The sequence below is a fragment of the Varroa destructor genome, unplaced genomic scaffold, assembly GCF_002443255.2.
Source record: "Varroa destructor unplaced genomic scaffold, Vdes_3.0 BEIS01000005.1, whole genome shotgun sequence".
Lineage (NCBI taxonomy): Eukaryota > Metazoa > Arthropoda > Arachnida > Mesostigmata > Varroidae > Varroa > Varroa destructor.
This window is the reverse complement of record NW_019211458.1, coordinates 14,890,088-14,917,031: the sequence shown is the minus strand read 5'-3', so window position 1 is coordinate 14,917,031 and position 26,944 is coordinate 14,890,088. Positions and strand designations below refer to the sequence as shown.

General features: G+C 45.2%; 1 protein-coding gene and 1 long non-coding RNA gene across 4 annotated transcripts in view; one reads left to right on the top strand and one right to left on the bottom strand.

Moving 5' to 3' along the window:
- The window catches only part of HGTX (HGTX homeodomain transcription factor), a 40,565-nt gene that overhangs the window by 6,550 nt on the left and 7,071 nt on the right, over positions 1 to 26,944 (top strand). The window contains exons 2-3 of one of the 2 annotated variants that reach the window (XM_086990479.1): positions 17,851 to 18,098; positions 21,210 to 26,195. In XM_086990479.1, the coding sequence (XP_086846605.1) occupies positions 17,851 to 18,098; positions 21,210 to 21,317 (356 nt within the window). In that variant the 3' untranslated portion in view covers positions 21,318 to 26,195. Of the gene's footprint in view, positions 1 to 17,850; positions 18,099 to 21,209; positions 26,196 to 26,944 lie in introns of those variants that run through there. The other variant, XM_022808639.2, reaches the window with a different exon arrangement.
- Positions 12,662 to 16,634, bottom strand: LOC111251733 (uncharacterized). 2 transcript variants are annotated; one of them, XR_002673943.2, is made up of 3 exons: positions 16,526 to 16,634; positions 15,752 to 16,222; positions 12,662 to 15,632 (listed from the first exon to the last, which is right to left on the bottom strand). It is a non-coding gene; the product is annotated as an uncharacterized LOC111251733 (long non-coding RNA). The 2 variants fall into 2 exon arrangements; XR_015328678.1 differs by having other exon boundaries at positions 12,662 to 16,222.

The following is a 26,944-nucleotide window of genomic DNA, read 5'->3' as shown; positions in this document are numbered from 1 at the left end:
TGCCCAAAGTCAACATATCGAGACGCTGAAAAGTCACTAACTATTGTTTTAAGGCCGGGTTGGCTCGATTCAAATCGACCCTACTTAGGCAGCTTGAGCGCCGTATCAGTCACCTAATTTGCTCACAATAACTAGGGCACAATGTGGTGTCCTAGACGATTGTTAGCTGTCCTTGTACATAGCGGCAACCTAAAGAATTTTTTTCTAAGATACAAACTCTTTTTCACTCCCTATAGAGCATAATAAATAGTAGTAGTAAAAAATAGTAAGCAGTCTTGAAAGAGACTAAGAATAAAAAATAGAGAAAAGTTTTTAGACTTTTCTTCAATTTTTATTACGTTATTTAATAGAAAATTTTCGTTGAATCATTTTGTCAATTTAATACTTACAAGTATGTAAAATTACAAGATATATGCACCTCCGAGCGAGCTAACAACGGCAGGACAAAAGCCAAGTCTACTCTGTAATACGGCATTGCAACAAACTATTCAATGCATTTTAACACAGTAAATTCTAGGCTCTAATCTCTGAACAACGATATGGCTCGAAAACAGGTGGTCATTTTCATGAGATTTACTAGCGGTTAAGCATATTCCCTGTATACCTCCCTATCAAAGGCTCCTACAGGCACTAAATGAAGATCTACAGCTGAGCTGAATAAAGCAATTAGTAGATTTGTTCTTTTTCTGAGCAAGTCCTAATGTAGGACAAAAAACACCTCGATGCTCGTGCTCGAATTGGGGATACTGTGAAAATGGACGTTTTCGGTGGTAATTAGGCAAAGGCATTTTTCAAATTGACAATTTACATTGATTTCGTTTACGTAATTGTAGAAGATCAGGCAAATTAACACGAACTAAATACAGTATAGGAAAAGATAACTTTATACAGATAAAGAGGTGGACTTGAAAGTTACACGTACTTACCAGGGTCACCCATTAATACAACACAATTTACTCACCTCTATCGTTGACAACTGGTGTCACAAAAGAGAAATAAACAAGCCGGCATATTCGTGAAGAACACTTCTCTATCGTAGCCCAAACGGACTCACTATATTTATTCATTTCTAACAAAATATCAGTCGAAGACATTTACGTCGTTAACTTGTATAGCCCAATTAGGGGGTGTTACCCGGGCCACGCGTGGGGCTATATGGCGCCCTAATGATTTACTACGAAGAAGTCAGCCGTTCAAGAAAGTGTAACGGAAGATACTTTGTTCGTAGAACGGATTGTTTTGGTTCTGACTAAAAAAGTCGATACCTTATAATAGTTCGAAAAAAAAAAACTCAAAGCTTAGAACTCGTTTACCGCGCATTCACATCAAGTCCTGCATTTGGCTCTAGAAATAAACAGGAACAATGGACCGAATAGGACCGTACTGAAGCTTATAAGAAGCCGATAAGACCAAAGCGTGCTTTTCTTATCACTGTCCACGGTGGATTGTAGTTCAGCTTCATGATTACCCGCAATGTCTGCTATACCAGTATGTTCAAATGATGCATTAAGCCAACGAGATCGCTGAACTTTGTTTGGACGCTTTACTGACAACAACCATACGGATGAGGAGACCTTTTAAATTAACTTGTGATGCGTATATATATAAAGTTAATTTAAAAGGTCTTTTCATTCGTATGGCTATTTGAAAAATCTATATGAAAAAATATTGGAAAAATCTAAAAAGGAAGTAAATGGTGCAACTCAATTTAGTAGTGATGCGTATATATATATATATATATATAAGTTGCACGATTTATTCCTTAGATTTTTCTGTAAACTTAGCGTGCCTATGCTTCCTCGGTGCATATAGCTTCCAAGGTAGTCATGTAGTATAAGTCAATATAATGACTTCTAATAAAACCCGATTTTCCTTGAAAAATATCACTGTAATGGAGGGACTTATCTTACTCCTTTACTGATGAATGAAATTTCGACAAAATGCGAAATAATACTTATTTGCATTACGCAACTTCAACTTAGTTACAACAAAATCCACCCAATTTTCGAGCCGTGTGCAAAACAATGAAGTTCAAGAGCATACTGGCAAAGTTGAGATAAACGCTTCCTAGCTAGAACAAAGGCCGCAACATATATAGCCCCTGTCCGATTTAGACCCACTCTCCGTTAACTACCGTATTAGACCAGTAATTTTCACCAGTAATTATGTTGCTTTGAATCTTCCGGTAAGTGATTAGTGGCATTTCCTTTCAACCTGGCTTACATTCAGGCCGACGGGAATCTTTCTTCAAGTTCTGTCGAAATGTTCAATGTTTGTGAAAAGTTTTTGTATAAACAATATCGACAATATCACCTTATCTATGGCCGCATTCCTACTTCGAGGATAGCGATCGCTGCACTCACCGTCATGATAAACAGATTTATGACAATCATCTGTTGATGTCAGACCCTTACAAATGAATAGCAAGCACTGGACAGTTTCAGCTATCTTTTTCGCCGACCGGGCTATGTATACACGCATGATGATGGGCTTAAAGCAGCGGTTCATTACATGCCCAGGTAGTATCTGAAAACCCCTCGGGGCAAGATATTTAACATAGTAGATCTCCCACTCGGTGCTCCGATATGGCCATATGCTGAGTGGAAAAAATGTATCTGTTCTCTAAAATGTAAGAATACGGATAGGTTCTACTAATCACGTTTTTTTTTTCATAGACCATTGCACGACAGCGCATCGTGAAACGAATGATTAATGGTAATGGCCAACTACCTTTCCGAGCCGTCGTCGCTCGGCAACAACCATATCACTTCGCATCTTCGTCGCTACTGACCTCACTAATTGGCGCTACACAACAATGGTTGCTTTTGATCGGTGATTGAGCGAGGATATGAATCCGTGTAGCGCCGCTGCTTGAGTGCCGCGCCGCTACCGTTGCCGGGAAGCTCCATGTTGTTTGCCGGTCAAATCGTTCTCAGTCACATTCATTGCAAAGCTCCCATACATTCGAACGGAACGAAGCTCGCCTCTTACCTATCCACGCTGCAGTCGTCCCTCACACTATTCGCGTACGCGGCGCGCTCGTGGCGGCTCGACGGGGGGTAGAAGCGACGGCGGCGAAGTACTACTCGACGTCATCTAGCCGCTTTCTTACTCCTCGTGGGGCACGATTCGCCGACTCTCGCTCATTCATTGTACTTTTTCGCCTCCTCGCGCTGTTTGATTGCTGGGCTGCTCGTCTGTTCGTCCTATATATTGTACGTGTTCGACGCGGAGTAGCAGCCAGCTGGTTACTATGCAGCTTGCTTCTCTGTCCTGCCCTACAGCAGACCAGCACTCAAGAAAGCGCTGGGTCACTTGCGTCGGATCTCTTTCTTCTTCAGTGTTATTGCCGTGCTCTCTACTACTAGTACCTACCACTACTCAGTACTGCTTGCCTTCGCTGTCCCGTCGATTGGAGTGGGCCAGCAATGAGCAAGTGAGTTGCAACGCCGCCGAATGTAGGAATTTCGCTTTCCTTCTCCATTCGCTTCAAAGAAATCTCCTTTTTCATCCTGGCAGGTTTAGCTTGCGGACCAAGAATGTTCGAAGTGGTGGCAAACCGAAGAAAAAGGGTAACAGAAAGGATATATGAGCAGTAATGTTCTGCTACTCTTCGCGCTTGCTGTTTCTATAGTTCCCGTCCTCCCGTTGCCCTCAACTCGCGGCCGCCTGCTCGCTCCCCAAATCCCCAACTTCGCATAGCCCTGTTCTTTCTTGAAACCATCGGCAAGCGTCCCCCACCCTCCTTTCAGATATCCCATGATGGCTCCGGTCCTCCATCCGCCTTTCCTTGGTGCGTGCTAACCCCTGGGACTCCACCGAAGACTCACTGCGTCAACCACTCAGCTATCGGCGTACGGAGCACGACGCCATGAAGATTGGGAGCTGAAGGATATATTAGAAGAGGGGTTGCTAGTTGGAAGAAGGTGGAGAAGGGTAGGGGGACTCTTGAGGGCGCCAGGCAGGGGAAAAGGAAGACATGGGGCCCAACTATTATTTGGCTCATTGCTCCCCATGTCGCTCCCAAACTCTTCGAAGCGACGGCGGCCCCGTCCAGGCCCCGGCCGGCGCGCTTATGGAGTAGGCGGGCACTGTGAGCGAAAGACTCCGCCCTTCCCCGACTAACAACATAGACAGATATCCTGTGCTGTCGAGAAGACTGAACGCTATCAGAGAGCTGTACCCGTCCAAAGCAGCAAACGCCACCCCGTCGTTGTTTTGTCGGAAAAATGGGAGTGGAAAACATACACTCAAACACGCCAGTGAGCTCAGATATCCTATGTACAAAGCGGGCGTCTCTGCGCCAACCGGTGCTGAGACGGCCGCCGCAAAAGAATCGGTCCAAGAATAATCGCCGTGGACACCGCTTTCTCCCGTATTCTTTTTCAAAAACCCAGATACACATAGACAAACTGACTGCGCAACGGGGACGCGAACAGCTTTCACGGCGGGCGCGAATGCCAGCGAAAAACGAACCGTCCGCCGTAAGGTGGCTGGTAAGAGTGCCGAGGTAGCAGTGACGAAGAAGCTATCTATTTGATTAGTAGGATCATTCGATTAGTAGGGCGGATGCTTTCGGAGAACCGTTGCTTCGTTTGTCAAAAGTTGCATAAGATATAGAACAAAGCTAAATTGCACGATGGAGCGTTGCGATAAGCACAATACCTAACCTGCTACAGGCAAAAAGCCGCGTCATACTATCAACTGAATTTATCTTGGCGATACGGCAAAAAAGGAAGTGCATTATCTAAGTACTAAATATATAATCTGATCGTGCAATATATAATCTGGTGCAAAATGAACAAATAAAAATACCCGAGCTTGACAAACATTTTTGTGAAAAAATAATAATAAGGTAAGTATAACAAGAAGTATTTCCCTTATAACACTAAACCCGCTGACATCTTATAGTGAGTGACCGAGAACAAAGTCTAACATCAGTCTGCGATGCTGTTCACAGCAATATTTGTCCCCGGTGGGTAGAGAAACCCACGATTTCGCATCTTTGTATGAGATGCGAGTGGATCGCAGAGTTTGAGGTAAAGGGGCGACCTTAGAAGTAGACATTATTGGTTGGGCGTGATGTGGTCGTCTTCGCTTTCCTGTCTGTCATTTGGCTGACTTGCGCGACAAGCGTTTGTGATCCAGGCTAATGGTTTCGTGATTGTGTTCCTGACTCTTCTTATTTTGCCGTGGATTGGGCCGCTTCTTGAACCAGCCGGACTGAGTAGAAAACTGGACTGGTGTGAAGCAAACAGTCTTGGTGTCAAAGGAAAAAGGCCGACCAGCGAAGACGATGGAAGAGATGTGGCAAGTTCTGTGAGATGAAATTTTAGCCAACTATTTCCGAGGCTTTCGGCCTACCCGGATGCCGCTTTTCCGTACAGAGGCAGCTAGAGATAACGAGAGCGCACGCCAGAACGGGGGAGGGATAAAAGAAGGGATGCCTCAAGAAAAAGCAAGCCGAAAGCAGCAAACAGAACCGTCACGTCTGTCTCGTTATGATACTCTGCCCGAGAAGCCAGGCCACTAGCCATTTGGCCTAGTCGCTCGAACTCCGGCAGCGAATCGAAGGAGCTCGAGGCTCGTCGAGGCGTGATATTATGAATTCAGCAGATGTGTCCTCCGACCGTGCTGGCGGCGCTTTGGCTTTGGTGCTCCGATTATGGTGGAGCTATGGTGAGTCTCTGCTAAAGGATAGGACGCATAGCGATAGTAGTCGTCGTCTCTGTATCGGTGACTGAAGCCGAGCGACACTACAGGCAAAGAACGGAGCTGCACCCTTAACGCATTTGAGAGCGAGAAAAACAGTTAGCCGGCACTGAAGGGGTGCGCAGATGGGATGCCTTCACGTCCGCTGCCACGATCAGAACTGCCAACGATGCCTGCCAGTGACGACGAAGAGGCCGCCATTATTCAAATTTGAATCCTCCTTGAATGCGTGCTGCGAAGTAGGGCTCGACTGAACGTCTTCTTCCCGTTTCGAGAGGACTCTCGGCGCTATGGGGCCTTTTCTATGCAACCATGGCTATATATGATGTGGCGACATCAACGAAGCAGTGACTCTCACTATGAAAAGTATAGGACAGAAAATTGATTTCATCCTTAAAGGTCAGAGCTGCCATGGCGCGCATATCAGAGAGATTTAGCTTATATAATAATATCTGTAGTTTGATTCATAACTATATCAATCTACTGATACAAATAATAATGTAAGTGTGGGCAGCAGAAGGAGCTGCAGTGCCTATCCATAGTTTCAATAGGAAACATAGAACAATATTGTATTATCAACCTGTAGAAGTGTCTAGTATTAGAGGGATTGTGAAGATGATCTTGTAACGAGTGAAGATAAAAGTCCATCTAAATTAGATATGAACGAAGGCCTTTAACAAACGGAGGTCGAGCGCAAATAATTTGCCCGGTACGTATGAGGAATGGCCAGTGCTAAATTTCCCTCTATAGATGATAATTCATGTCAAATATTCTGGCTAGAGGAAATTCCCGCGAATACAAATAACAGACGTGTCTCCACTAGTTCCCGCTTCCATATGGGCTTTTCAGTATTTTCCTTCTGATCCAATGACTCCCTTGAGATTAGTGCTTGTAGTCCTTTCTTCCCTTTGCCGTTTAATATGTTGGCGCCGCAGATCGAGCTAGATTTAATAAAAACACATACAAAAAAAACTCCGCAGCCCGGGAGAGCGAGATTACTTCTTTCGCATAATTTCCATAGTCACAAGGGCATGGATTTCATTTTTTGTCAGATGAGTCCCATCAGATTGCCTCCGGCTGCCAACTAGCCCTAAGCGGACGTCTTAATGTACGAACGTCTTGCTCGACACGCGCGTGTGTGCGCGTCTGTGTCCTTATACGATATGTGATCGTTTCGTGGCAACATCTCCATACATATGAGATAGAAGATCGACGACCGGGGACGCAACGTGACCGGTGACCACTGCTGTCTGAATGGTGAGACAAAGTTTTGTCGTCTGAGTGTAGAGGCCGTAGTGGAAACTGCAGTCTCTGTATCCCACTCAGAAATCTGGTTTTTGCAGCGGCCACCATCGGCTGTTTCTGGCTTCTTTTTTAGCGGCAACAGATTACCTGGCTGGCTATGCTTCGCCACAACTATCTCTTGGTCACCGACGGTTCCACTTGCAACGTGGGCGCGGCGGCCGCCGCCACCGTCGCTGCGCCAGCGCCCACTTTTGCGACCAACAGCACACGACGCAAGCCGCAAGTGCTAGCTTCTAACACAAGCAGATCCTGCCACCATACCATCGTCCTCCAGTTGACTTGGTCAGGATTGAGGTAAGTGAGCGCGTTCGTCATTGTCACATCCAGCTGCCACCTCACGCTTTCACCTCAAAGGGAGCAGAACAGGGAGGAAGAGTACTCACAGGGAGGCGGAGATCACTGCTACTGCATTGCACAGTACCGACGATTACGACGGTGGGCTCAAACGCGGAACCAGTCCTCTTCGACATCACATCTATCTTCAGTCGGAGTGCCGAAGAAGAGTGAAGGCACGGCATGAACCATGTCGTCCAGGAAAACCGCATAAAGCCACATGGTGCCCAGCAGCCATTCGGTAGAGCCCACCATCAAAGAAATCGGGGACAGGTTGGGCTGGCGTTCATAAAAGATACTATCATATCCATCCGGATATCGTCGGCGAACTAAGCAAGTCGAGAGGCACAAAACCAATCGAGCTGCGGAGCACATGGGCGATGACCTACGGTTTGTTATTACTACCGTCATACGGGAAACATCGAGTATGGAAAGAAGGAAAAAGGCCAGGCTTCGCGAGAACTAGACCATCAGCAACACGGCCAGCGGGTAGGGCTAAGCAGGGCGACCGGTGCGACCAAGAGCAGAACACCATTATAGTACACACAGACATACACACACTTGTTATTATTATAGCAATTATTGTCTGAGGACCGATTCCGACCGTATCGGACAAACCAAAGCACGACATGGATGGTGAGTACGCGCTCATTTTTGTCCTTTACATTCGCCTCGCGACTCTTTGACTCCGCCATCTTGTTTGCTGCCCCAACAACAACGGGCCACAGCAAGGAGGATAACAAGTAATATTAGGGAGACCCTGAAACGGCGATCTGTCCCGCTGGCCGCAGCTTGTGGGTCCGCCCACCTACCATCAGGTGGCAATAGCTAAAACACCGCTACATCGCCATTTGAGTTGCCAAAACCACCCCACATGCCACTACATCTCGGTGACCAAATGTAGGACGACCCGAAGTTCTTCTTCGGCGACAGACACCGCCTCTCTATAGCGACTAAAACTCGGGAAGAGCAATTACGATTGTGGGACGGATGACATGCTGCAAGTAACATTAAAAAAAAAAAATTACATATATAAACGTATATGAACGTATGTACGATATGTCTGTATATCGGAGCCAAGGAACAATAAGTATTCTCAGAATAGTAATAAGCAAAAGGTATAGCAGATGGATGTGTAGCAACGGCTAATAATGATTGACGACTCTGTATCGTTTTGTACAGATGTGTTATACGGTGATAAAAAAACAAACGATCAAACAAGGGCGTTACTATTACCGTATATTACTTTTACATTGGCTTACCATCAGTTCACACGGTTTCCCAGCTGTCTTGGAAGACACGATTTAACTGCTAAGTCGATACGGGGGTGTCAATCAGTAATAAAGTTAAAGATTTAAAATAGCTTTAATAATAACGAAAGTAATCCTTAGAATTGATTCTGAAATTTCCATTAAAAAAAGCCTTGACAATTGAAATTACTAGAAAATTAAAATACTATTATTTACTAAGTCCCAGTAAGCGTCGTTAGTGCTACTGCCTAACTCAATGTTTTTACGTAAAGGAGCGCTAAAATCGTTCGCCATTTTATACAATGCAACAATAACAAATCCTGAAGAAAGCATCTGCCCACATAATTGCACATTGGTTAATGGCGAATTTCGGATCACCGGTTAATACTTTATTACGATCCGATAACTATCTGCTGATGACGCCTGACTCAAGCCATATCGACGACGTTTAAGTCGCAGCAGACGACGTCTAAGAATAGTAGATTATATAGTGGTTCAGTTTTTAAAACTCTGAGAATGTGTGCTATTGAGATTTTCCTCGGATCGTGATTCGCTTACAATTATAGGGCGAGGTGAGACTGGTCGAAATTTTATAGATGGTTACCTAGGGCTGTCTTTGCGTCAGTCGTAAATGATTCGCGCTCCAGCAACAACAGAAGGGACGGCGACAACCAATAGCAGAGTAAAAACAATAAAGATGCGCCATAACTGCTTGTCGACAACTAGCTCATAACGTCCCCCCCATTCTTTGTCGGAACGCGATAAACCATATGATCAGCCGCGATATGTCTAAAATAAGCGGTGCCCATACAACAAGCAGCGTTCAGTCCCTTGTACGTTCTGCCTCATTCACTCTATTACGATATGGATGCTGTTGTAGTTGTTATCGGCGCCACTATGTGGCCGTACCGTTAAACGAGCACGAGCAACAAGAGGTTTGGAGAGGTGCATGTACATCATGTATGTATGAATGTGTGTATGCAGGTATCATCGTGCCGCTTAACATCATCGTCTCTACACAAGGCTTATTGTCAACCTTATCATCATCGACGATGGCATCAGGGCTGTCGAGTAGAGCGGGATGAGAAGGCTGGGGGTTTTGTTTGAAGGGGATGAAACGGGCTGGCAGCGACGGCGATTGTGGCAATTGTAGTCGCACCGGTCTTTGTCGATGGCGTCTCGACAATATTATGGTGATGCGCTACAACGGGCTAGATTCAGCTTGTCTGTACTTCTTCTGCGACAGAGCGCTTTTCGTTGCTCGCTTCGTTCTTGTTTCCCTCCAAAACCATCAAAGTGGCTGACGCAGGCGAGCAGCCGTCCAGCTTCTGTTGCTCTGCTCACTAATAATAATACTAGTAAAGTGTAACTATTCATCGAGCAGACAGCCACGTTCCCTCCACTTGCATTCACAGCGGAACGGCGCTAGACCGGACCAGATCGCGCAGCAGTTTGCCTCGCATACACAAGAGACAGGGCAACAGGGCTTTGAGCGGCTACGTTGGTTGGGGGTGGATTGTTGCCTACATGCGCCTACTATTAAGGCCCACTGGATGGGACGCATGGAGTGCCATATGTTCATACGAGAGCGTGCTTATGAGCGAGTGACAGAATGGTCGCGACGACTCAGCAAAAAATTGTTGTTTCCAAAGGTCACTGTTAACCGCCACATTTCGCTATCACCGCGCATTGAGTCATTCTTCACTACAATGGCTTTATATCGTTCGTTTCTGTGCACTACACCACTTGAAGCAACGAATGAACGAGTGGATGGATAGAGCAGAACTAAATCGCCTTTGTGTATGCACGACAGCGTACGTCGTAAACACGTCGCCGTCGTGCATCATGCGTATTATATTTCCGTATCGAACAACACGTGTAGGAAATCAACCAGTCACTAAAAGTGCTCGTTATAACCTGCTTAACAGATAGCACCCAGTTAATCTAATGGCTTTCGCACTTGAAAATGCGTGTTTCAAGTCAATATAAACTATTAGATTGGGCATGATACGATTAATATCATAAATAACTATTCAGTTCATAGAGAAACACGACCAGCATATAGACCGCAGATCGTTTCGTCATTCAGGACACGCTTTGTCCTGTTTGCAATGTAGAAGTATGTTGTAACATACGCCGTGAACGTAATAAGGACCACACAAATAAATACTCAAGCATGCAGTCACGCACGTTCGCAGCTTGGGCAATGATAACAATGATTGCTCGACTCCTTTCCTTGTCTTGCCTTTTGCACAAGCCCGCGCAAAGTCAAATTTCAATAGTTGCTATCTCGTAGTCATACTCGTAATCGTCGAGCTGAATTGTTGATAGCTTTAAAGCAAAGGCAGGCACTTTATGTAACAGCGCCTGGGTTTAAGAGCGGAAGCGGCCATAGCGGATAGCCTCCTTCGTTGTTCGTGTTACCGCTGCACCTCGATCGTTCACTCTTATTCATAAAGTAAACACAAGCTGTCACTTACTGCGATCCAGGGCCGCGCCTTTATGGGCTCATTAAAATAGCCCTCTGCCCCGGCTGCTCTGTCGCACTCTACAATGATAGGCAGAGCAGCGATCGGTGAGCGCGGCACAGGACATCAGCGACGAAACACCGCCGACATCATCATCGTCACCATGAGGATCATGATCGTGCCTGCTCTGCGCTGTAGATCAAGAAGTCGCTCGAATAGAGCGAGCAATTGCACCCGCGAGGCAGCTCGGTATTTCACAGTTCCAGGGAAAGCAAGCAATGACAACCCCTAGACGACCAGCCACTAGTGGCTGATATGCCCGAGACGACGATGCGACCGTGGCCACTACTCGCTTGAACTCGTTGATTTGTTCGGGGGGTTCGGTAACAGCGGAGCAGGAGGGGGAAGAGGAGAAGGAGGGTGATGAAGGGGATAACGAGAGAAACGCTACAACGATGATGAAATTAGATCGCAGCGACAAAGTTTAAGAGCTCTCAGGGAGAGGCTTGAACGACGAACGGCTGCTATGAGTGAATGACTTTTCAAAATTAACGATCCCTATGCGGAGCATCAATTAATGAATTGATGAATCGATATGTAGATGGGAACATAATCATCGCGTTACATTAAATTATGTACCCTGCGTACGTGTGTGTGCGTATGTCCTTGTGAGTTTGCTGTATAAATGTGTTTCTCTATAGTTGAAAAGGCGTCTCTAGAAAATATCTAAGGCCCAGTGAACAGCGTCCTTCCAGTTATGTTTTTTAAACCTATTCGTTTTGAACGATACCGCGTTCAGAGATAAGGCGTCTGTCAGCCTTATCTTTAAGAAGCTGTAAAGTGTGAAAAAAGTATCATGGCCAGAAAAAAACGTACTACGAGTAGTCAATATTTGCTCAGACGGACAGCCCATATTGTGTATTGCCTTGACGGTCGCTGTTTGACAAATGGGCACCAAGTGTAATTATAATGAAGCCGAATTCAAAAATTAAATGAACTTTGACTTCAATCTGCTACTCGTGTTAATAAAAGCCGGGTCCCCTAGCTATTATGAAGAAAGCAATTGTTATTACCGAGGCTATATCTAATCCGTTACCCACCGTGTAGAGAGATGAAATTTCTGTTATAGTCGTTGATGATTTAAGTTAACTTCGTTTGAACTGTTGTTTCTATAACGTCTGAAAGTTAATACTCCGCGTTCGCCTTTGCCAGTCCCTTATACTCAAAGAAATTTCAATTGAAGAACCCTAAAACGCGCTCAACGGGTCGATAGGCAGTAACTACCTTATAGGAAAAACGAAAACGCGATGAAAAACCTTTGAGACGGCTCTTTCAAGCTGCGTCGATTCATGCCTGGGGATTATTCCTTCAAACTGGTTGTTCTCTACCTGAGCGAAGGCTTTTCTCGCTTATACTAGAGACGATGAAATACTAAAAAATCATATATAGAATATCTGCGTCGGAATCAATTTGGGAAATTTTCGCGGACTTTGAAGTAAGCGTCACTTCTTCGGTCTCTTCACAATCGCTAACCTTGATCGACTTACGAACAGAATATATACGAAATATTAAAATTTAAAACACTTTGCGAGGTGTGACTGTCATTCATTATGTACCGTTTATTACTCAGAAAAACAGACAAATATCTAGGTAGTTATTTCCCTACTTGAACCGTTGTTATAACGCCCCATAGTTACCACACGCTACTGTGCCGCATACATATATGCACTGGTTACGTTAGCTTTCATAGAAGTGTACGGTACACCGAATTACCTTTTATCTTCGAAACTTGACGGTTCTATGGATAGAATTGGCTCAGCTGAAACCTGTATACACAGGCTCCCCCGTTCCATTGCATCGGCCATTAATCCATGGTGCCATAATCGAGCAAAAATACTTAAAAAAACCATATATGTATCGCTATTCCCGCTATTCCAAACAGCAGACAATGGATATAATAGCTGATCTATTTTAATCCTAATATCGTTAGATGATTCATCATGTAATGAAAGAGACTAAAAGCTCTATAAAGGCAGAGTTTCAATCTGTTTCAACGAAAGCCTTTACTTGGCTTCGGAAGATAGGACGCTCTTTTTTGTGGCTTCTACCTGTCACCTCTCTAGTACAAATTAGTCATATCATTACTATTTTCTACAGCGTATAATCTTTTGCTCTCGCTTGCATAGTGAAATCGTAGTAGAATGTAAAAACTAAGTATTAACATTGTGTCATCGTGGATAGTACGTACATGTTATAGACCAACTACTGCTGACGACAGCAGCTTTTGCCAGAGATATCCACGAAAAGGAGGTTTACGTTGCGATAGGCCATCTGGCCACAACCGATACTTGACCACTACCTGCATTATAAAAATAGAGATCTTTTGATCTATTGGGCAACGATCACTGCAGTAGAAGCAATCACTCAAGGATGTCAGATCATTGAGAATTTTACCCGATGGATGGATGGATGGATGGATGGAACGAGGTTCCGCGCATAGATCCGAGTTGGTGAGCGAGTAACGTATATTGGCGGATTTCTATGCGACAATGCACGCGGTAGATAAATGTCGGAGTAACACGTTTGATACAGTTAAATAGATTTCTTGATTGTGACACTAATAGGACCTATGTCGCCTTGATCGTTTGAAAGATTGTGAATCTCTGTTGGACCTGCAACAGATCAGAGATTGATGATTTCAATCAACAGTCACTGCAATGATCGGCAATAAACCGTGTTATTCGATGCAATGTAATACACAAAATGTGTAATCAGTTCGAGATGTCATTGCCTTTGGCAACGCTTGGTGTAAAAATAAGTCGTCACAGCCCAAACTATTTGTGATGACTTTTCTGTTACCTGAATATTGTAATAACCAATTAATAATAACCTAGAAAATAGTTGATCTGCTCTTTTTTCGTGCTTCTCCTAAAAGTTGAAGATGATTTACGAAAGGAAGTGCCTCACAGACTCAATATTGCTGACAACTTAAATCCAGGCCCACGTATACAGATGCAAAATGTCGGTGGGAGCAGATTTTTCTGGAAAATCTTCTTGGAAATCGAGGCCTTTTCCCAAAACGAACTAACACATAAAAGTAAAACACCCCTCCATTTGGACATTAGTGATCTTTTGGCATAATAATCACATGTTTTTAGAATAAACTATTGCTTAACCTAACGTTTAGTTACAGACAAAAATTCAAAATTGTACCCGGATTTCCATGATGTACGGAGATGTACTTTTATATTAGTATTATTTGCCTGTATAGCCAACATTTCAATGGTTATGACTGATAGTGTGAAGCCTGCAACTTCGTTCGGCCTCCTCTATCATGTTTCGTCATGACTTTTTTGTCCTGATCACTCGTTAGAGAGTATTTAGCGCCTTTTCCCTCTATTCAGACGATTGGCGCGCCATCACATGTGCTATGCTCCTTTTCTTATGACCCATATGACATTGTTATGGCTCGCTCAGGTGTTCCGTCGGCTGCTATCCGCAGTTTCGCGTCCTTCCATCGTTGTCATCATCATTACCACCATCATCGTCGTCGTCGTCGTCGTCGCCGTCGTCTGCAGTAAGAACACGATCTGAGCAACCACACAATGGAGCCATGTCCTATTTTACAGGCGATGTGTAGCACACCTCGTCAGACTTGTAGCATATAGCCACCATTCGAACGTCAGCCTCCTGGCACACGCTCGTTCACCCGTAGATGGCACAGCCGGCATCGTGCAGCTCACTTTTCTCTACCCGGCGAACATTTTTCTCTCCTGCGGTTCGCAACACATAAATGTCACCGAACTCAAACCCATTTTCCTGTCCACACCTTTCTCAACCTTCGCTAGAGAGGGCTGCTTCCCCACATCCCACTAGCGCCGCCGTAGACCACTAGCAGCCACAGAAAAGGAAGGCAGCAAGTGTTAATAGTGCACCAATGCTAAGGCCGCTGTGGACAACACCGATTTTACATTTGTTCGAGGCGAGTTAGAACTCTCAGACAGCCTTGTTTCCTGCCACGTTATGCGCTAAATACGACAAATGTGCTTGCCCTGTGTCTCGAGAATGGGGGTCCAACCTTCAGAACAAACTGGTCACACAGAACTCACCTAGTGCTGTAAAGAGGCGAATGTACGACACATAGAATTATAGGACATGGTGGCAGCTCGGTATGTACATCAATAATAGGGGACCTGTATAATCTACCCCTGTTTTCCGCATGCTGTAGGTTGAGACTATGATAATAGCGGATTCAGCTGTTAGTTTGACACACCCGCAACTTGTCGATACCACGTAGGCGCGGCTGCTGTCGTCGTAGTGAGATGCAGGTAGCAGCGCAGAAGCCAGAACTCGGGACAACGAGTTACCGGCCGGTCGGCCGGCCGGCCGAGTGGGGCAGTGGAGGCCAACGCAAAGAGAGACGACAACGACATTGGGCGGCGTTGTAAGCGGAAGCGGTTGTGGCGGTAGCGGCGACAGCAGCAACGAACACTAGATGGAGCTTGTTCTTTACGAGTGGCCAAGCTGGTGCCAGCGAGTTGCTGGCGTGGTCGCCTGGGGGAGGCTGTCAAAATCGAGGTAAGGTAACAAATTTAGCAGGCGTGCGTATACACGACACGGACGATTGAAGGTTACGAATATTAGTTTCTGCCAATGCTTCTGCTACTGGTCAAGTGAGCTTACCATAACGACAGAAAACGAGATGCAGAGGTATAGCTGTATGGAGGTAAGCAAGCCTGCCTTCCTCTACGCTGAGCAACATGGCGGGGAGGCGAAGCAAATAGATGTCGCTACCAAAGGCAGCATGTTGGCGGTCATACGAAAACGTTGGCGGGCATTTTCGCAGTAGGTCCGCGTCTCAATATCGAGCAGGAAATCACACAAGAGCATGACGCGAATGGATACTACTGGCACAATTTCATAAAGGTCTCACGGTAGAATCGCCAGCTGCGTTGTTAATGTCAGTGATGGCCGGACGAATGCACCCTAGGTAGCTCATGTAGAACGCTCGTCAATGATTAGATAGCTACATTGAAAATTAGACATTCTAGACATGACAAAAAGGGAAAAGATTTTTTGTCAAGGTCGACGGATATGTATCCTCGTTGACGGCAGCAGAGCAGACGTACTTAATGATCACGAGCTGTCTGGTATCTGAAAACAGGATAGAAATAGAAACTTTGACTAAGTGATTTAAGCTAATACCTGTACAGTGGTATCATTTTGACCATGTGAAGATCTCATTACAATAAACCGCACTCAGCTAGCCTATTAAGCAAGCAAGAACCATCATAAGAAAAGAAATATCATAGGCTATCTTTAGGTTAGACCGAAATTCAATCACTGTCTCGTCAACAACAAAAAACTGATCCAAATCACAAACCGACACAGAATCGCGCCACACATCAGTTAGACCTGTAGGTGGTAAAAGAATTGGGTCGCCAGGGGAAATCTAACCTTCTGTTCGGCCTGTTGTACGGCCTGCTTTAGTTTTAGCTGCATAGGTCGCAGTGCATTGTAGAAGATCAAGCTCGTTGGCGGCTGCTGAAATAGCTGTAAAGTGACCTGTCGGTGGATGCCTATATATGATCATTTAGCATTAGTAGTAAATGATAGCCTTGTTTACAGGTGACGTTATGAGGCGGTCTTTCATTTTCCCCTAGGTAGGTCATTGGAAATACGCGATTGCTCTGTCTCAATAGTGCAATTGCAGTCTACGTTATTTGTGAGCTTAAAGGGTAGTACAGAAACAGCGTTTGAGTATTGCCTCCAGTTGCGCTCTTAGGACAATAGTAGTCAATGGCGACTGCTTTTTGTATTGATATCTCGTATGGCTGGCATCTAAGGAAACATTAAAAAATACGCTACAAAAGGAACTTCTAATGGTAAACGTAATGATGTTTCTCTTATTTGAGAATGGAAACGGGCAAGGCGACGACGGTGGCCCACCGTTTTCCTTTTCCGCGACCTTACGCACGGCTGCTATCGTTTGTTATTATTTCAAAGCACTACGGATTATTACTATTAATTGTGACCTGTAAAGGTATGACGGAGAGATCGGAGATCAGTAATTTACACGCGGCAAACACTGATAGTGCGGACATATTTCTTTGCTCGATTTCACTTTCCAAGTCAGCTAATGGCAGATCAAATAGGACTGCGCGGAGGCATTTGTATTATACTGTAGCTTACGATTCTACATGGACGGATTGCAGCCTATCCTATCGTCCGTTGCCTGGAAAATGTCCCGCGTTAAAGACTGCAGAGACTTGATATAAGCTAACTAGACACAATGTAAATGTAAATATTGCACTAGAGCTAAATACACATTGTATTACATAGTAACTATTCTCAAAACAGAAATAACACGTTTTTGTCGTGTTTACCTTTGCAAAGAGGGGTGGCGCCGGGTGTACCAGCGTATAGAAATGTTTTCCTGTTCATCTCTAGTATAGCCATTGTTTTATAGTAGCTATTAAGTGCGCCTCCTAACGCTGATGGAATGATCGGTTGATTACTTCTATATTGGTCACACTTAGAAAATATAATAGCAAACCGAGTGACGCTACTCGAGTAGCTTTTTGCTCCGCGTAATATTAATGATTATCAATCTTAATATTTGCAGCTGTTAGATTATGTTGAATCACAGTGAATAAACGTATTCAGCTAAACGTGATTCTATCGCCAAGGTTTTTTTTATCAGTAGTAGGGTTCATAGTTACGATGCGGAGCAACCAGGTGCGAACTTCGCTTACTCGGATTATTTTGTCCTTCGATTGCAGTAAGCTCAGCGCTTGGAGGGGGAGGAAGCCATGGGGGTAGCTGTGGATCGCCGGGGCCAGGCAGTCGCAATGGGCCAGGGACGGGCGCTCACCTCGGCGGTGCTGCTTCGAAAAAACACACCAGACCAACCTTTTCTGGACATCAAATATATGTCCTCGAGAAGACGTTTGAACAGACAAAGTATCTCGCTGGTCCTGAAAGGGCCAAGCTCGCTTACGCATTAGGCATGAGTGAAAGCCAAGTAAAGGTGAGTCCTTGTCTCTTAACTATGAAATATCGCATCTAATTATACTAGAACTATGGCACGCCGTCGTATGACACAAAACGGCTACAGCCATTCTAGCATACCTATACAGATATATATGTATGCATATAGATATTTATGTATATATATATGCTAGAATGTATCTCTCATAGTACATTTGCGTTTCCGATGACGTCCGTAAGTGGATCTTTGGACTGCGGTGAGAACGTAGTCTATAATTGTTTTCAGTTAGAGTCTCGAATGTTCGGAGTCACGCGTTATGTGACGGCTTTACGTACGTTCTAGGCATCGAGCTACTCTTCGGTTAGCAAAGACTACATTGTTCATTTCAGCGGATCTTATAGAAGCGACTACCGTGAACGTTTATCGTGGTTTAATATCAGTGAAATATTTCCAGATTTGGATTACGGGCATCGTTATTGTGCGTTATGATCAGTTCTTCAATGCCGACATTGCTAGTTCAGAAGCCTGATCTATCCGTGTATCGTCAGTATGGCACACTGAGTCAATCTCCGTACGTTTGCCTGTTTGAACGAATCAATTGTACCCCGTTATTATAATAGTCGAGTGCCTCTCCCTTTTTAGCTTAATGTTCCAATTCCTTATGCCAATTTTTAACTCATATTTCTTATATGAGCGGCACAGAGCATATTTTATCTGCAGCGCTCGTCATGTTCTCTACGGATCCGGTGTTTTCGTAAATATGTGACCGCGTCGGATGTTTGACGAAGCGTGTAAATTGCCATCAACATCCGTTTGCTTCACTTACGAAAGTGACTTCTAAACAAGCGGTCGTGCAAATCATCTATGAGTACAGCCCACATTGGGAGAAAAAGTAATGGAAAAAAACCCGTGGCGCCTATACACGCAAAGGCTGTCGTTGTTTCTTGGTTCTCGCATTCGTCAGAGCCAACAAACATGGCTCAATTTTGGACATCTCCCGTAGTTCCCTGTGAAAAAATTCGTGTGCTGAAGGGACGGTCGACCTTACCGAACAAACGATCTAGATGCAACAATTCGCTATGTGCTCCAACGAGTGGAAATTAATATGTAGAATCCAATTGGGCATGTTACGTTTGTCCTTCCTGTACAAGTCTCTCAAACTACTTATAACTTAGAAATACGGCTCAGCAAATATCTATAAGGTATATTTATGGCCGGCAATCTCGTCTTGAGCGGTAGAAAAAAATGCCACCAACCAACCAACCAACCAGTTAACTAGAACAACTAAAATGAGATTCATTGTCTTAATTTAGTCCTGATAAATGTAGTAAAGTGAACATTTTGCTTTACACACTAGCTGCTATAAATATATTCAACCTAGTAATAGTTCCCCAGGTCCCCATAGACGACGCTGATTTGGGTGTGGAAGCCTACTGCCTGCCGAGGCATTGGCAATGCGATGATCATCAGCGTTTGGCTCTAGAGTCAAACGCTTAGATCGCAAGCGATTTAGACGAAAACAGTCGCTTTAATTATGTATAGAAGATCTATTATATGCATTTCGTTGCTACGTTGCCTCCCGCGTTTTGTCGTCATAATCACCGACAACGATGTAGGGCATCAATGGCGAATTAACGCCGCAGCATATTACAATCCTATGAGGAAATGAATGTGTCATAGTAACTTGCTAAATTGCAACTATGTTCATTCTATTGTGTCACAAGTGAATGTCTGGCGTGCGAAGACTGCCAGCCGACACCCTACCCAACAGTCTCGATTCTTTTGTGTGTGTGTGTGTGCCCGTGTAGCCGGGCGCGCGGGTGCGCGGGGGAATGTATTTATCACCTCCTAATAAGATCATCGCCCTCGCGGTTCTCTTTTGGTTCGCTTCCTTTCAACCCCAGTGTGCACCCCCCGGTTTGGATCCTGGTGGTCCCTTTTGTAGCACCATACATCAAGATGTAGTAGCCGTAGGAACAGCCAACGCGAGATAGCGCGACAAGCAGGGCAGATGAGTGGGGGCTGACTTTGTGGGGGCTCGGCCGCTTGAACTACAACGATAGTAGAACGAGCGTTACAGGGGACCAAGTTGCCGTTGGAGTATTAGAAGAAGCTATTGGATACTACTCTATGCTGCTATGGTTCGAGAGCATTTACTACATAGCATTAGGGAAGTACTGGCTTCGTATGATCTGGGGTAGAACCACCGTGACGACAACAGCGACGAGTCAAGGCAAGATGGTGACTGCTGCGCTTCGAGGCTCCATCTTCCATCTTGCTTCAAGGGACCTCCGAAGCAAGATGGGGGAGAGTCGGGAAGGGATGCTGGGAAAAAGGGGAAGGGGTAGAGAAACTGGGGGGACGAACACTAAAGTTGTTCACAGTCAATTTGGCCGCCATCTTCCTCGCTTGTCTTTACCCAAAGAGCCCTGGCCCCTGTAGTTCTTTGTAGAGCCGGTCGTCATCGTTGAGGTCGCTACGGCCCACGGCTGGGTTGTACGAAAGCCACTGGCAGTTAGTCAGTCAGCCAGCCAGCCACCTTGCGTTTTGGTACCGCATCTCTCTGCGCTGGACCAATTTTTGAGAAGTTTCCAACACAGAAATTAAAGCAACCGCCGAGGACCACAGCAAGATAAAAACACGAGAAAAACTATGGAGTAGGCAGAGCGAAATGGCGGCAGCAGCAACGGGATACTGCTTTCACTGGGTCGTGTAGCTAGCGTTCTATGATTAAATTCGTCTCTCTCCTTCTCTCTCATCTATTTTCACCCTGCTGAATGTATTTTCTCCCCTTGAGGATAGTCTGATCCGAAGCTTATCGCTTGGATCCGCTGTTTCAGTCCTACCTCTCTATTTTGCTCGTCTCTCGCTTTCCGTGTTACTTGTTCATTTTCTCTCCAATCTATTTAATCTGTACAGCCTTGAATCGTTTGGCCAGTTTCTCCACGCCGCTCTGGTATCGCAGGCTAAAAATAAATAGAGGGAGATAAGAAAAAGGTTTATGTCTACATAAGGGGCATTCGGTAGTTGTGGTATCATCCGTAGCTCCGTCGATGAGCACTGATCGGCCACGCTTCGCATTGCCTTATCTAACCATATCATCTGTAATCAAAGCAAAACGAACGTCGTTAACATGCTTGAATTTTTTAGCTTCAATGGTGTCCGGAACGAGGGAGTCACGTAGGCTCGCTGGATGAAGCATTGCCTCACACCCCACGGCTGGACGTATCTTCGAGCGTGCTGGCTATGGGTGAATAAAACAAATGAGTTTTACCGGCTGGCCGATGCAGCGAAACAACAGATTGTCCGTTCTATTGAAGCAACGGGAGGAGCAAAGAAAGGAACGTTCGCTGGGTGCCGGGAAAGGACGAAAGAGAGGGAGCTGGTCTGCATGTGACTTTTATTAGCGAGTTCTAAACCCGTCTGTCGTTCCATCGTCGTACTTTACATGCAAATCAATAATCAATTATGATGGTTGCTACTGCTAACGTATCATTAGGATTCATGTGCTACATGTGTTAACATATGCATCCGGTAGCGTCGTTAGGACACAGAGTGGCCTTATATTGGGAGAAGAATCGTTTAAAAACTGTGATAGTGACACGATAAAACGAAAAAAAAATAATAATAACTGGAAGGCACCCGTAAAGAACCTTTATGTGGAATCAGTAATACACCATATAGAGTGCTTGAGGATGCAGACCGGTTTTGGGTAGAAAACGAGTATGCCCACTGTATGTACAAGATCATTTTGATGTACTTTCTAATTGCCACGAAAAGTTACTGTAGCAACTATTTTAAATGTAAAAGATCGATCTGGCCAGAAGCACCGAATAATTGTTCAGCTACGTATTAATATTACCGATATGTTTTCGCACTAAGGATGTGCTTGTGAAGAAAGCATTATACTTCACAGATATAGGCATAATTATCAGGATAAGCCTGCGCGATATCCTAATGTACCTATAGCAGGCTGCCTTATTCTCAAAAGGAGTGCAATTCAGGAGAATACTTTGTATAAAAGCTGCTGCATCCTTAACATCAGCACATCGTTCAGTCGTGTTCGTAACTTTGTGTTTGTAACGTATGGCAAATCGCCTTTCCGTATCGATGTCGCACACATATCGATACACAGACACCTAATTGTACACTGTTTTTCCACCCGGTTTGCGTCTGTAACACGTTCCCCCCTGCCGTTTCTGGTCCTCATCGTTTTCTGTGTCAGAAAAACAAGCTGGCCCGCTCTTAAAACCGCCATCGCCTGTGACACTATATCGTTTTGTTAGCCGTCCGTTTTTGTTCAGAGAGCAGTGGCGTCATAAGTTCTTCGCGTCCCTCATTCTCTTGCTTTTTTGAGCAGTCTCCAGCTTATCCCGGACGATAAGCCGCAGCGGCAATTTGATCCAGCTCTGTCTTATCCACTTTCTCGAACAGCGTCCTTTCGGTCCCATTGCCTGGCTGGCTGGCTGTCTGTCTGTCTTCAAGCAGAGCAGGAGACAGTAGCGCTTTAGGAAATGAGATTTTGATCGCTACCGTTTTGGATCGTTCACTTCTACCACTGGACAATGGCTGATAACTACGGATTGCTTAGTTTGGTTGATTCGTTGGATCACCGACTCGCATCGGTGGCCGCCAGCACACAGCCGCTGGTCAGCGTCGGTTGGACGGCGCTTTCAGCGGCTAAGAAGCAACGGCTTCATCCATGTTCATCCGATCCTGTCCTGGCCACCAAAGAAAGCAGCCCAAAACCAAGCGGCAGACAATCTTGGAGGGCATAATGACCCTCTGCTGCGCCATCGGTCGTAGCAGCTACTAGCCAGCAGCAGCAGCAGCAGCAGCTCTTCGTGCTCGCGCTCCCGCCCTAAACAGGGCCGCCCTCACCACCCTCCGCTGACATCTCGCAGCCAGCGAGGCCTGTGTACACTCTCATCGGCCTTAGCTAGCTAGGGCGACTGAAGCAATCGAGGGCCACACCAGACCTAGGCTTTCGTTAAAGACGAGGAGATGAGCTCTACTTTGCTTCTATAGCGACTCACTGCAGCTGCTGGTCACAACCCGAGTGGGAATTTCTTCCGTTCCAGCTTTCGTTGTTTGTCGCTCGCCTCAAGGACAACACGCGACAGCAATACGATGCGGCGTCCGAATACTTGCTATCAGCACGGCCACGCAATAAACGACCACCTCATTCTGTTCACTGCTCGTGTTCATCGTTGATCAGCTACAGTAACAGTGGAAATTGCACGTCAGAAGTATCGTTAGACAACACGACAGTCGTATGTAGGACTAGTTGAAAGCAGCCCAAGGGGCTGGCGGCTTGGGCGGGCGCGGGGGCGGTGCAGTGTAAGTTGACAGCAGCGAGAACGACGGTGCCGGTAACGATACTGAGTTTGTAGCAGAGATCAAAAACCAGTGGCGATAGCAAGACACGACGTAGGGGAGAGGCGCTGACCAAGGGGCTAGCCAGCCGCTAGCCAGCAACGTGTGTAACAATCAACCCAAATTGAGCCCACTCGCTGGCTAGCTTTGCTCCCTTTCTCTTGTTCACTGCGCTCTTCTTGTTACATGCTCCCTCGCGTCTCTCCCATCGCAAAGAAATCCAATGTGCGACCTCAGTGTCGCTGCTTTCCTTCTTAAGCTTATCTCTTTCGAACTCATCAGGCGGTGTTAGAGGTTCGAAACAAAGCGCAGGGACTGGTTACCCCCCAAAACAGCCCCGCGGGCGGCCTGTTCAGGCCGAAGTAGTACAAGTAGCAGTAATGTCAAACGGTGCGTCGAAGGACCCTTTCCACTGGCTCCTCCCCTTCGACACAACAGACCGTAGGCTACTGTAGATAGTTCTCTATCTGTCGCGCAGGGGGTTCATGTCGTTTTCAAGTTGGGGCAAGGGAACAGAAATGAGCGCCCGTAACATTCTCTTAGCTGTCGTCTCGTCCTGTAGCCTGCCGAAGCTTTCCCTTCCCTCCAACTTTCGACTTCATTCCGGATCCCCTCGGTTTTCATTGCCCTCAATTGCCTGACTCATTCCTGATATCTTGATTGTATTGCTATTACGAAGCGTTAGGGATGGTCCTGCACTGGTTTGATGCATTCACCACAGGCCGACAGTGGTGCCCCTAACCCTGACACCCCCCAGTCCTGCTGCCAACTATAATTTCACTGGTGCTGTCGGCGCGATTGGGGTTAGGGTTATAGGGGTATCAATGACCGATGTCAATCCAACCGAATCCATTCGAAAGCTCGAATGCTCTTTCACTGATTGAGACAGGACGATCTGTACATGGTTGTATTAAATGTATGGGTAAATACATATACTACACTCACTGTTTAATACATACATACAGTTGATGCGGACACACAGTGGACGAGTAGTAATATAATAAACGTAGTACGTTAATTCACACCATGTGACTTTGTGATGATATAATTGATTTCTAGAACAAATTATTTTGAAAACGCATGATGAATGAATGAAGATGAATCCCAATAGAAATCGACTTCAGCGGTTTGATGTAATGTTCGATTGTTTTTCTTATCTACTATTTAAGCGGACCGGCGGTTTGAGGCTAAAAATGGTCACGAAGCACTGCTGTGTTCATTAGATGTTATATTGTTCTTCTTTCCTGTCGCATTCATTACCTCACAGGAACTTTCTTCATCGCTGACCTAAACAGTTCTATTCAGGACCAGTTATTCGTTTATTTTAGCGCGTCCGTCCTGCCTATTATTCCATCTTATTCGGTACAACGACTCGATGACACCTGTTTTCGAAAGTCAATTAGGCCTACAGATAGCGCTACTAAAAACAGAGATATGACTCCGTCGTATCGGGTCGTAGTTTTTCCACCACGATTCGCAAAACATCGTAAAATGTCAAAAATATCGCTGATGGGTCTCCGGAACGTCCACTCAGTGAAGCTTCTGCCTTCTTCGAACGCCATCTAAACAGAAGATGTTGGCTTCGGTCTATTTGAAATCTTCTCGAAACCTGCTCCTCCGTAATTGTCAGTAGGAAAGTCTATCATTTCCTGTACATACAGCCAGTGTGGTGCCTTTTCACCTCAGTTTAGGTCAGCTCCCAGTCGTTTGTCCGTTGAGGATCAATTAAATGATCGAGGGCCTGTCCAACTTGTTTTGAATAAAAGGTAGCGTACTAGTTATATAGCGCGGTTCCTTCCAATGCCGCTGCTCGAAATATAAGTAGACATAATGAGGTATTGACGAAACGGCAGAATAGTTCGCCTACTGCCTAAATAGAATTATTTCAATCACTATTTAATCTACACACCGTTTCATGCAATATAGGTGAGCCACGATGTGATAAAATCACTTGATTTGAATATTGTGGGCACCTGCACGCCTATATAGAAGGCTATCTGATTATCTCAATAAATCACTTAGGGGTAACCGCGTATATGTGGTAAGCTTGCGGTACAATTGCTGTTTATATAGCCAATTTACTTAACTTGCTGCATGACCCTCTTTGAATAATACCAATCTAGCAATTCGGTGCATACCTGCCTACTCTAGGCTCCCCAGCTCATCCTTGACTCCTTCATGCTGCCGGCGCCGCAGAAAGAAATACTGTCTCCACACCTGACTTTAACATACAGCCAGCCAGCGTAGACAATGATGTGGGGGAAATGGAAAAGCTCCAACGAGCGGGCAAACTCCGACAAACGAATGTGAGATTGTCTGCCAGGTACTATTACAGACGGTTAACGGTTGATGAAGCCGACAATTGTGAATCAGCAGAAGGGCGACTACCCCTGTCAGCCTGATTTGGTCGGGGATTGTTAGCACTCTGTTTGACTTGGGGATTAGGCAGGAAGGGCCCATGAGGCATCGCTGGTCGGCACATCGATCGTTCTGCGTCCCGCGATAGTGTCAGTCAGAGGAGGGAAATCTAAAAGCCTGAAGTAAGTGGCTAGTTTGCGTGAAACTGTGAAGAGAAAGACGGCGCAGGACAAACGAACAAGTAACGCCACCGTGAATAGCGCTGATTTACGACGTGTATTTTAATAGAACAAACAGGGACGAAGGCTCAGAATACTCAACTGTTATTAATTTTTCGGTAAATACCATTAATGCTATTTGAGTGTTCCCTTGGTATTGTCCGCGTACTGTATACTAATTATTCCGGTGTTAAGAGTCTAACCTAAATATGTATATAGGTTATCCCCAACACATTAGGATCTTAGGTACATCTTACATTTTGACATCTGTACAGGTCTATTATTACATAATAAAAAAAAAGAACCATATAGCTGTGGATATTCAACTCTGGCCTTTTCGAATATAAAAGGATTTTATTTATTACATTGAATATCTAGTCTGTCGAAATCTCTAGACAAATGCCAATCTTTCAAGTATATATACTTATCCTGTACGGGTGAAATTAATGGCCGGTTGTTGCGAGCCATTTCTGAATTTCGATTGTCCTGTTATTTCTAGCAGATTACAATCTGAACACGTCCTGACCGTATGCATAGGATATACAAAACAAGGTAACGACAACGAGCAGGACCTACCCGATCGATTACTTTACATGGCCTAGCTCGAAGTGTGGTTGACATCCGAAAAATATCACTTTGTGGGGTTAATTGCAATGCGACGTAATGGGGGACGCGATCCTCGAAGCGGACTATAACGAAGGTGCGTTGGGGTTATCCAATTCATGGCAGCTTTCCAATTGTATAGTCTTCATATATCTTTCAAGCTCGGTGGCCTAAATTCGACAATATGATAGCTTCTGAATTATAAGTAGACAATATTTTGCTTTTGGTCTTCCGTTCGTTGCAGCATTCTGTTTTTTTTTTGCTTACATAGAGAAAGTGGACAATTTGTTCAATACGTTCACAGGCCTAATGTTTAGATTTTAACATGAT